This window comes from Rhinoderma darwinii, chromosome 5 (assembly GCF_050947455.1).
Source record: "Rhinoderma darwinii isolate aRhiDar2 chromosome 5, aRhiDar2.hap1, whole genome shotgun sequence".
NCBI lineage: Eukaryota > Metazoa > Chordata > Amphibia > Anura > Rhinodermatidae > Rhinoderma > Rhinoderma darwinii.
Genome location: NC_134691.1, coordinates 143972605 through 143985371, shown reverse-complemented (window position 1 = coordinate 143985371; position 12767 = coordinate 143972605). Strand labels below are relative to the sequence as shown.

Below are 12767 nucleotides of genomic sequence, written 5' to 3'. Positions count from 1 at the left end.
ATATGGATAATAAATATAACAATAACTTAAAGTTTTAAGCAGTCATTTAAAAATAATATATTAAAATGTAGCATAACGTTATAAAAATGTCATTGCCCTTTAAATTTTCTGCTGTATGAATCATCATGGCAGGTGCCACAAACAACAACCAATAGAAACGCAGGATTTGAATTTAAAGTAGGAAAAAAAACATCAGTTGGTGCCAGTCTGCGAACACTCTTTATAGAGATAGGACAGGCTCCTTTTTATTGCTACAAAGCGACTTATAACGTTTATTTCTACTGAGACCCGGATCTACATCAGCGCGTTGGGAGATTTACCGCCAACTGCAAGACCACAAAGGTAAAATACCCTAATCTGATAAATGGAATTGCTGATTTATGTCATCCCAGATAGCGACAGTTGGTCCCTCCATATTGTTAGAAAACTGATACTGACCAATGGCTTTAACCAAAATAGCCAAAATATGTAGAAACTTGGGTGACTAGGAATAAATATGGAGGAACTTGGGTGACTAGGAAAAAATATAAAGAAACTTGGGTGACTATTATTAAATATGGAGGAACTTGAGTGACCAGAAATAAAATGGAAGCACTTGGGTGACCAGAAATAAATATGGAGGAAAATGGGTTACAATAGATAAAGCTGGAGAAACTTGGGTGACTAGAAATAAATATGGAGGAACTTGGCTGACTAGAAATAAATATGGAGGAACTTACTATAGATAAGGCTAGATAAACTTGGGTGATGTCTCAATATACTGCAATATTACAACCTGACAACAGTGATTTGAGGTGTTAATATAACTATTATTCTATGGTTATTGGTAAGAATCTGTACCAGGACTGTAGTGGTGGCAGAAGACAACTAGTTATAAAGTCACATAGTATCACATAGTATTAAGTGTGTCTTGTGAGAACATCTTATTGGGCCCAGTGATTAGAGTAACATTTCTGTAATAATGATATAAGAACACTCATACCATTGTAATAAATGTAAAAAACATAAAAATAAAAGCTTATCCATACTAACAACAAATGCATGGTCATTATTATTCTGTATGAAATATGTATAGTGTACACATATAGGTATTGTCACTATTACCATTATATATCAGTGGAGCGCTCCTGTCATTAATATTCTGTATGTAATATGTATAGTGTACACATATAGGTATTGTCACTATTACCATTATATATCAGTGGAGCGCTCCTGTCATTAATATTCTGTATGTAATATGTATAGTATACACATATAGGTAACGTCACTATTACCAATATATCTCAGTGGAGCGCTACTGCTATTATTATTCTGTATGTAATATGTATAGTATACACATATAAGTGACGTCACCATTACCATTATATCTCAGTGGAGCGCTCCTGTCATTATTATTCTGTATGTAATATGTATAGTATACACATATAGGTGACCTCACTATTACCATTATATCTCAGTGGGGTGCTCCTGTTATTAATATTCTGTATGTAATATGTATAGTGTACACATATAGGTAACCTCACTATTACCATTATATCTCAGTGGAGCGCTCCTGTCATTATTATTCTGTATGTAATATGTATAGTATACACATATAAGTGACGTCACCATTACCATTATATATCAGTGGAGCACTCTTGTCATTATTATTCTGTATGTAATATGTATAGTATACACATATAGGTGACGTCACCATTACCATTATATCTCGGTGGAGCGCTCCTGTCATTATTATTCTCTATGTAATATGTATAGTATACACATATAGGTGACGTCACCATTACCATTATATGTCAGTGGACCGCTCCTGTCATTATTATTCTGTATGTAATATGTATAGTATACACATTTAGGTGACGTCACCATTACCATTATATGTCAGTGGACCGCTGCTGTCATTATTATTCTGTATGTAATATGTATAGTATACACATTTAGGTGACGTCACCATTACCATTATATGTCAGTGGAGCGCTCCTGCCATTATTATTCTGTATGTAATATGTATAGTATACGCATATAGGTGACGTCACCATTACCATTATATGTCAGTGGACCGCTCCTGTCATTATTATTCTGTATGTAATATGTATAGTATACACATATAAGTGACGTCACCATTACCAGTATATCTCGGTGGAGCGCTCCTGTCATTATTATTCTGTATGTAATATGTATAGTATACACATTTAGGTGACGTCACCATTACCATTATATGTCAGTGGACCGCTCCTGTCATTATTATTCTGTATGTAATATGTATAGTATACACATATAAGTGACGTCACCATTACCAGTATATCTCGGTGGAGCGCTCCTGTCATTATTATTCTGTATGTAATATGTATAGTATACACATATAGGTGACGTCACCATTACTATTATATCTCGGTGGAGCGCTCCTGTTATTATTACTCTGTATGTAATATGTATAGTATACACATATAGGTGACGACACCATTACTATTATATCTCGGTGGAGCGCTCCTGTCATTATTTTTCATGCATTATATGTGTTGTATTTGAATGGAAGATTTTTATTAACATTTTTTCTGTGTATTTGTTTCTGATTAGAAGAGACGACATGAGCTCCAGGTAAGCTATGAATTATATTGTAGTGGTTCAGTTACTATATAGGGAGGGACAGGACATATACAGATGTGACAGGGTCTGTAGTGACTGGACTGTGATCCACCATAGCAGATACAAGTGCAGCATTTCTATCTTATGTTATAAACAGGATCAATTTAGTTATAATTGTCAGGTAAACTATAAAGTGTTTGTCCTAACAGAGTGACCCCTTTCCATATCCCCTATTATGGATTAAGGACGTCATAGTAGCGTCATTAGGGCTGAAGCATTTACAAATGTTAAAATAGACATGAATTCATCTGTATTTAAATTGTAGTCACATAATGTCCCCGGTTTATTGGAATGTATAATATCTTTAGTTTAGGGCTTCAGGAGGGGTCTGGGCTTTAGTATAAGAGCATGTTCACACGTGGCGGAATTGCTGTGTAATTCCGCTGCGGACAGTCCGTACTGGAAATCCGCAGCAGATAGTCTGTCCATTGTTTTACAGACCTTTTTAGTTATCTTTGTGCAGACGTTGCGGAAGACACCGCTGCGGACCACAGGCTGGGGTGCGGAATTTGGTGTCCGCAGATACACTGGCTGTTGCGGACTTGAAGCGTACTTGTGGCGGAATTTCTCCATTGACTTCAATGGAATTGCAAAATTACGCAATGAAATCTGCAGATGTTATGTGTGTTGCGTTGCGGATTTCTTTTATGAACAGGATATTTAATCATTCTGGCTGGACCTATGTGTTTCGAGGTCTATAGCCGGACTGAGAAGGAATGTTTTAAAAGAGAGCAGGATGAACTCTTCACCTTAATCTGCAACGACTAATCCGCAGCAATTTACTGCACATTTTAGGCAAAGGTGCAAAGGAATCTGATTATGTGCGGCACTGATGCGGACAGTGTCTGCAGAGATACGCCACGTGTGACCATGCCCTTAGGTAGCGGCAGCTTTTAGTATAAAAATACACATATATCAATCTTCTTTACAAAGAGTCATATTCTCACATATTCATGAAAATATTTCCTTCTCTTTAAGACTTCCAGGAGAGACCGCCCGGAAGAGGAAGAGAGAACTCATCGCTCTTTATGAAGAAGAGACGTAAGTGGAAGACAACACAACAATGTATTACATGGTGTCACGGTCACAAGGTATGTGGACCCACTAGGCCGCTCCACCGTAGCGGGGAGGCAGCTGACCAGGTCACAGTCTACACGAAAGTCAATAGCAGATAGCAATGCTTGGGTACCTGAACTAGTCCAGACGGTGGCTGTGGCTTCAGCACGGATGGAGGCCGGTGCGGCAGCTAGCGCCGGACGTGGCGGGCAGTATCCGATGTAGCAGAAGACACTGGACGTGGCAGAAGACACTGGACATGGCATAAGACACTTGTCGTGGCAGAAGACATTGGACGTGTCAAACGAAAGCAGGTGCAGTAGACACGACTCCAACACTGGTAGGCACAGGAACAAGAACAATACGGGATACAGGAACGGTTAACAGGGCACGGGTAACAACTGGAACGGGGAAACACTAAGGGACCATTTGCAAGACAGACTGGAATAGACTAACAATGCTCAGGCAAGGATCAGAAGGCCTGGGCCCTTCTTATAGACCAGGAAATCATGGCAGTTGATGATGATTTCCTCTGTGCGCGCGCTGGCCCTTTAAGGGACACAGCAGAACGGAGCGGAAGTGAGCGCTGGCGTCTCCTAGGAAGGTGATGGGGACCAGCGCTCATGGATCCATGGCTGCGGGCATTGGGAGGTGAGTATAACCGACGGCCCGCGGCCATGGACGCTACACATGGGCTCCCATTTACTGACACGTGTGGCTGGTCACTGGGGGTGGCTCTTTTTTCAATATAAAATTTTTATTGACAATTTCATAGAAAGACAAAATGAAAAAAGGAAATGTAATACAAGCATGGACAATTCGATGCATATAAGTGGCCTACAAAAGAATAACAATACGACGTCGGCCAGAACAAAAGTCTGATTATATTATAAAGAGAAAATCATACAACACATCTTATATGCTGTAGTGTCACAGCAAGATAGAGATAAAAATAAGTAAGAAATAAAATAAAATAAAATTCAAGCGTTATCCACCTAGAACCATGTTCATCAAAACATCTGCAGAAAGCAAAAGTAGAAAGCTGCACGTGCCTAGCGCCTAATACATTCTATATGGTATTGTACAACGTATATGAAAGAAAGAGACCCATAGCCCCATATGAGTGCACAACGCCCAGAGTGCTATATCAATGACAATTAGACACACAATCACGGAGGGGTGGCATGAGCCTTGCAACCAATTTCTACTGTGGTGGCTCTTTATGAAGAGGGGACAAATCTTTAAAGGCTATGTACATCTTTGAGTGCATTCCCATGGACGTGACAGGTTCAGTGTCAGCGGGTCCTGCTTGTCTTTAACACGCAGGATCCACCTGTACTCGATCACATCTAAGAACTGTGATCGATTACAGGTGGATCCACCAACACTGAACCGTCACGTCCGCGGGACTGACGGATTCAGTTTAAAGCGAACTATACAGCTGTTCTGTATAGAGAATACAGAACTGCTGTATTTCCAAAAGTAAAACTAATTTTTAATAAAAACTATTTACAAAGTCCCACTTATCAGACTGACTAATCTATTTATTAAAGAAACCAAAATGCCCTCAAAGGTGTACATAGCCTTTTAAGGGATTTGTCTCATAAAGACAACCCTTCTTTATGCCATATTCAGAAGTTTAGAAGTCATAGAGGGGTTCTCCCACATGAGACTCCCTTCTAAGAGGCGTAATGTAGAGGCCCTATGTCCATGAATTACATTATTAGCCATTCATTACAACGGCAAGCGTATGCTACAGGGGACATGTACAGCCAGAAATGTCTTCCCTGGTGAGAACAGCACGGGTAAGAGGAACCACCAGCTTCCTTTTAAAAAGTAGATGTCTTCATGAGAAAAAAACCTTTACGATAACATGTCAAAACATTTATAACATTATAAATGGATTATTCTAAAACTCTAGGTACGGCTCTGTTCACACATGCATCATGGCTTCTATTCTGATTTTTAACATTGGACTGTTATTAATGTGATATTTTACACTTCTACCACAGTTCACCATCTGCTGCCGCCGAAGAGACCCAGAAGAGGAGGAAGAACGACCTGACCCAGCAGCAGGAGGAGATGGCTGCTTTCTTCAGACTCCTTGGTAAGACTCATTGCTCTCCAGTGGTTCCAGCCTTGAACCATGTACACACTATCCAACTTAATCACATGAAGCCGTCCTCCTCCATTATGTATTTATATTATTTCATATATGAGAACTATTTGGTGTTTTTAGTGTCTTCACCCCCCACAGACGTTTATACCCAGGTTGTGCCTTGGGTCACTCCTCTTATGTAACAATCAGACCTGCCATCTATTGACACTTTACTGTCTTCTCTATCAATCATTCTAACCAGGACTATATATCCAAGCCCTATTATCTATAACCCCTCATGGACGTAGATAAATGACATATCACCCGTCTCTGTGACAGTCACCACTTGTGATCTCTATGTTTTCTAGGAAAGCTACTGTAGAAATACAGAACTGGTTCACTGTCCTCCTCTGCTGCTTATTTCACTGTTATGTCCCAGAGGATTAATATTTTATTACTTTACTGTATTTCCATCTAATATCATGAAATTTACTGAATAAATAGATCAAATTGAAATAATGATATTTCTGTTCTTTTTCTAGAGGATAAACACATCAGGCTGTTTCTTGCCAGGGACAGCTGCTTGAAGATCTCGGACAAGGTATTATAACAGTGAGAGAAGAAACAGAAACTCTGCCACATTACACAATATCCACCATAATTAACCCCTTCCCATCTTGTGCCACACATTTATGGCACTGGCAGCTGGTAGGTAATGCACAGCACAATAAGGAGGGGTCCGGGATCTAAACCTGCAATGTAGCAGAGGGTGTCAGCTGTAACATATGCTAAAAACTTGCTGCAACGGCCGGGATCGGCGCTAGCTGCGGTTCTTGCCTTTTACCCCTTAGATGCCACAGCGTTTAAGCGGTTAGACAGGGGAGTTGTCGTGGGGTGCCGTTGGGTTTCCATTAAACTCTTTAGGTCTGATATCTATGTACTGTTATTAGACCTTACCAGAGTACGGGCCTAATAGGATCAATGTCAGTTTTCACTGTCAGGCATAATATACTGTTATACTGAAGTATTGCAGTGCATTATAAATGTGGTCAAACAATGACCTGGTCAAGTCCAATAGTGGCATTACTAGAAATGCGTAAAAAGATCAATAAAGAGAAAAAACTAAAAATCCCAAGTAAATAAACACTATTTTCTGTACATAATGTCTTTTTATGGCAAAAAAGTTAAAAAACCTCCACATTTGGTTTTGTCAACTATAAAATTTGAAGGAGCAGCAAAGTGTAAGGGTATGTTCACACGAGGGCGTCCGTAACGGCTGAAATTACGGGGATGTTTCAGCCTGAAAACATCCCCGTAATTTCAGCCGTACCGGCATGTGCAGGCGCTTGAACGCCGCGTCAATTACGGCCGTAATTGGCGCTGCTATTCATTGGAGTGAATGAAGAACGGCTCCAATTACGGCCAAAGAAGTGACAGGTCACTTCTTTGACGCGGGCGTCTAGTTACGCGCCGTCATTTGACAGCGGCGCGTAAATATACGCCTCGTGTGAACAGACAAACGTCTGCCCATTGCTTTCAATGGGCAGATGTTTGTCAGCGCTATTGAGGCGCTATTTTCAGACGTAATTCGGGGCAAAAACGCCCGAATTACGTCCGTAAATAGGCCGTGTGAACATACCCTAAGAGAATTGGAATAACAGCGCTGCTGACTAGAAATGAGACAGTAGTATTGAATATTTATTGTGGCTATTGTGGGCGACAATAAATAAATATTCAATACTACTACCGTCTCATTTCTAGTCAGCAGCGCTGTTATAGAGGTTTCCGATTTTCCTGCCCCTTGCTCCTGCTACCAGCGGGGGGCGCGCTGTGGCTGCCGGTCAGAATCTGCTTTTGCACACACCAGGGTTGTGACTTTTGCTTGCACAACCTGCTTAAGTGAGCACAACTATATCTGTATCCTGCACCCCGCTGCTACTAGGTGACCTGCACAATGAGGCGCTGCGTCTTTTATCTTTTTTAGTTTTCTTCAAACTATAAAATTGTCATGTTATCTGTGTTGCACAGTGAACGGCGTAAAAAAAAACAACTTACAACCAATGGCAGAATTACTGTTTTTTGCTTATCCTGCTCTCCAATAAGAGGAATAAAAAGTGATTGAAAAGTCACACGTGCCCTAAAATGTCACCAATGCTACAAACCATCCCGCTAAAAACACGCCCTCACACAGCTCTGTTGATGGAAAAATACAATTATTATGGACCTTGGAAAGCAGCAGCAAAGTGTTTAATTTTTCCAAAAGTAGTAAAACATAAAATAAACTACAAAAATTACGAATCCGCAGAATAAATTTAATGTTATATCTATCACCCAGTGAATGGCATAAAACCTTTTACTTTTTATTTAAACAGCACCCCCAATTTTTTTTTGTTAACGTTATATGTACCCCAAAATGATGCCATTAAAAATACAAATCGTCGTGCAAAAAACAGGGCTATGGTGGTATGTCGACGGAAAAGTAAAAAAGTTATGGCTTTCAAAATTCACAGATGAAGGAACGATGAAAACAAAAGCTGCGTCCTTAAGAACAAAACTGCCTGCGTCTTTAAGGGGTTAAATAAAAGGGCTTATGCTGATGTGATAGACCTGCTGCCATCTATAAGAGGGGACATTATATAACCACACATACAGTGCAGTTACATTGTTTCCTTATTAGTAATCACAGGAATATATTGACCTCATATATAATAAAATATTATTCAGAAGTAAATTTACTACCAGCCTCTAAGTGTCCTTCTCATCCCCCTAGTATCTCCTGGCGATGGTCCTTGTGTACTTCAGGAGAGCCGGATTAAGTACCAAGGAATATAGAAAGAACTTCTTTCCAGCATTGTGAGTTTCTTTTATTTTAACCAATATGTATTTACCTGTATATGAAAGGGAGATGTAGGGAATATACCGAAGCCTCCATGTCATTTACTTATACTAGCGTTTAGTAGGTCTCCCCTTCCTTCCAGGTCTCTGCTTTTTATATAACTACTCGGATCTACACTGTTCTGAAATATTACATCATTTATTTGGTTTATCTTTTTTCTGCCAGATTCTTAGCCAACCAGCATGAGGAGGAAGAAGACCGGTTTCGTCGAGAGATCTACCCCTGGGCCTTAGGACGGCGTTGGATTAAGAAGACGAAAGGATTATTTCGTAAGCGCAGCCTGTTGCTCCTCCGGATGGGATATAAAGCTTGGGTGGACCGGGCCACCTGTGATCTGGTTAGTAAAAATAAAACAACAATATAGTCTATCATGAAGATTCTGCGGTGATAATGTCATTCTAATTTATATGCTGTTTCATTCCAGATCATGGCAGAAGACCCTTTGCACTGGGCATGGAGAAGAGAGAGGCAGATCCATCATTGCTGGGCAGTTCCCTATTCCAGGAGAGATAAGCGGGAATTCACCATCCATGGCCCATGGAGCATCCCTCCATCCTGCTCCCTCTGTGAGACCATCCTTCTCCATCCATGCAAGAGGGAAGTTTGCCAGGCAGACACAATGGAGGAACCCGGTACCGCAGAGTCATAAACATCTGTGGTAAGTAAATAGCTGGTGTGGAAGAAGAGTGTTAGCCCCTTAACGACATGCCACATACATGTACGTGGCAGCCATTAACCCCTTCGCTCAACTGAATGTAATAGCTCACCTGGACATAAAGTATGGAGCAGGCTCACGAGCTGAGCTCACTCCATACGCTATGGGCGTCAGCTATGTATTACAGCTGACACCCTGAACTAATGGCCAGGAGCAGCAATCGCTCTGTTCCTGGCCGTTTAACCCCTTACATGCCGCGGTCAATAGCATCCGCGTCATCTAAGCCATTAGAAAGAGGGCGGCCCCATGAAGGTTATCAAAGCAGCCCAGGGGGCTAATGAAAGTCCCCAGGACTGCCTTTTTACTGCCTCTGAAAATGTACTGCAATACTAATGTATTGTAGTACATTTTCAGAGGCAGTAAGAAGGCAGTCCTGGAGGCTTTCATTAGCCCCCTGGGCTGCTATGATAACCTTCATGGGGCCGTCCTCTTTCTATTCGTCTAATTAGTATTAGTCATTATGTCATTAGACATAGTATTAGTTATTAGACATTAGTATTGCAGTGTATTGTACCAGCGATCTAACGATCAGTGGTTAAGATCCCCTGGGGGGACTGATAAAGAGTGTACATTTTTTTTTAATAAAGTCTTCAGTAGTAAAAAAAAAAAGATTACAAAATAATGAACAATTAAAAAAACTCCCCTTTTCCCATTTTCCCTCTAAAGTAATGTAAAAAATAAACAGAATTGGTATCGATGTGTCCGTATAAGTCTGAACTATTACAATACAAAATCATTTACTACGGTGAACGGCATAAAAACAAAACATTAAAAACACCAAAATCACTGTTTTTTGGTCACTTTAGCACTAAAAAAGAATGTAAGAAAATGTGATCAAAAAGTTGTATGTACTAAAAAAGGGAACCAATAAAAACTGCAGCCCCATAAAAATAGCCCTCACCACTGCTCAATCGACCAAAAAATGAATGGCTTTCAGAATGCGGTGAAACAAACACCTTTATTTCCTTAGCAAATATTTTTTTTTAGAGTAGTACAATTTAAAAAAAAAATCACGGTCATCGCACTGAGCTGCAGAATAATGTTTAGTTGTCCTTTTACCGCTCGGTGAAATCCGTAAAAGCAAAACCTAAAAAATAATGGGGGAATCACAGTTTTTTTCCAATTCAACCCTACAATTGTTTTTTTTCCGTTTCCAAAACGAAAAGCAAAGAATTGCCTCTGGTAGTGTTTAATAGTAGCCTGTCAAAATCTCTATATACTGCTATACATTAGTATTTCAGTATATGGTGCAAGCGAACCAATGATCGCTGGATCAAGTCCCCTAGGGGGACTTCTAAAAAAAAATAAAGAAACTGTAATGTACCAAAAAAAATAAAATTAAAATTGCCCATTTCACCCCAACAAATATATATGATTTCGTTTCCGAGTACACTATATGGTACATTAAATTGTGGCATGAAAAACTACAACTTGTCCCACAAAAAAACAAGCCCTCATACGGCTATGTCGGCTGCGTCGACGAAAAAACGTAAAAAGTTATGGCTTTTGGAATTGCTGGTAGCAAAAAACAGAAATGAAAAAAAAATTGGCTGTGTCATTAAGGGGTTAAGTAAAATCTTAAATACCAAACCTGTCCCTAACTAAAAATCTAGCCTGGATATATTGAGCTAAGATAAATATGGCTACTAGAGTATGAAAATAGTTTCTTAATCTGTCAGAATGCTCCGTAATGTGAAATACATGAATTGTTAATGAGAACTTCATATAGAAAAGAACTAGACAAGGACTAGGATACGAGGAGAGAGGATCTCCTCCTCACTGACTGTTATAGGCAATGTGGAGCACTAAGAACCTGCAAAAGCAACCAATGCATAGAGTGTAGGAATAAAATATCATTCTAGATTATTACATCCTCAGTCCTAGTAATGGAAACACGGAGAAATGATAGAGATATCAGTATCTATTAAATGTCATCACTATATGATTCAGAACATATAATCTCCATGATTTACTTTCTATGCTATAACACTAGATCCGCTGTCATTCTACACCAATGACTGGTCCTCTGTACATTGTATCCGTTGTCACTGGCGGCGGTCACATTGCACCAGATCATATTTTACCTACCAAGTATTCGTTTCTGGATAAAGTATCGACATATCACTTCTCTCTGAGTGTTTGGTAACATTGACATTTTGGTTCCTATAATGGACATGTACAACAACTTTCTTTATTTCTCCATTTATAACTAAGATGTACTACTGCCAGGATGGGGACAACAACTGCCTGACAGCAAAAAGATCTAGAAGCCGCGATGGATGAAGACCGGAGATATATCCTTTTTATTGTCACACGCATGCGCACACAGACACTGTCACACATTCATGTATTACATAGTCATACAAACACACACACATACATACACACACACATACAATACAAACATATAGACACACACAATCACTGTAGGTAGTCACATGCAGTCACTAGGTAGTCATACACCTTGCAGTACATACATTTTATAGCGTTTACCTCCCTTAGTATGCCCAGAGGAAGGGCAGTACAGCGGCCATGGTTTCCCTGCAGGTTTCCTCCACTGGGGGTTTTTCCTGCCCTGAGTGTTGCTGTACCCTCTTTGTGAGTGATGGGAGGTAAAAACAATAACACATACACATACATATAATAAATTTCACATTATTACACTTTCCATACTGTGTCTGAGTCTTTCTTCTATTTCTGTGTGTGAATGTAAACTGTAATTTAAAGAGTTTCTGTGCAAATATTAAAGGTGTTCCCTGAGACTTTTATATTGATGGCCTTTCCTTAGGATAGGTCATCAATATCAGATCGGAGGGGGTCCGTCTCCCGACACCACCGCTGATCAGCTGACTGAAGAAGCCACAACAATGAACTCCATAGTTGTACACTGTGCCCGGGATTACAGCTTTCTGCCATTCACTTGAACGGAAGATTTTACTAAATTGATGGTAAAATCCAGCGTCTGGAGCACATATTTATATCACATCCTCGTCATGATATGCCATCAATTACTATCTGTTCAGAACTCCTTTATTAACTAGGGTAAAATGTGTCTTTTTCATGTTTGGTTTACATGTTCCCTTTCAGGGTGGTTTCAGATGTGGCAGCGCTTCTTTCTGCCATGGATTTTGGCCTCTCAATCACATTCCCTGATAATACATCATACAGTACTCCACATGAAGACCTACAGGTGACATAGAAGAGACTATGACTATAGGAAGAAGATAACGTGATCTGTCATTCTGCCCCTCGTCTACCATCACAAGGACATCAGTCATGAATAAATTTCACACAAAGACGGATGAGGAACTTTACCATGAAAACCGTGACCTAGGATGTGGCTGGACAGATTCTGAGCC

At 40.0% G+C, this 12767-nt stretch overlaps 1 protein-coding gene across 1 annotated transcript; it reads left to right on the top strand.

Annotated features, from left to right (window-relative positions):
- The first annotated feature begins 253 nt into the window (after window positions 1-253).
- LOC142652738 (speedy protein 1-A-like) lies at window positions 254-12347 on the top strand. The gene is made up of 9 exons (XM_075828409.1): window positions 254-342; window positions 2575-2595; window positions 3622-3684; window positions 5712-5806; window positions 6340-6398; window positions 8568-8650; window positions 8859-9030; window positions 9118-9351; window positions 11623-12347. The coding sequence occupies exons 2-8, from the start codon at window positions 2585-2587 to the stop codon at window positions 9340-9342; spliced, it is 708 nt and encodes a 235-aa protein (XP_075684524.1). The 5' UTR covers window positions 254-342; window positions 2575-2584; the 3' UTR covers window positions 9343-9351; window positions 11623-12347.
- Window positions 12348-12767: the final 420 nt, after the last annotated feature.

What these genes read in the sequence shown, in the direction of transcription:
- LOC142652738 (XM_075828409.1), top strand. An exon ending in TGCTTTCTTCAGACTCCTTG is followed by an intron (nt 5,807 to 6,339) that starts GTAAGACTCATT and finishes TTCTTTTTCTAG; the next exon opens with AGGATAAACACATCAGGCTG. An exon ending in ACCGGGCCACCTGTGATCTG is followed by an intron (nt 9,031 to 9,117) that starts GTTAGTAAAAAT and finishes GTTTCATTCCAG; the next exon opens with ATCATGGCAGAAGACCCTTT.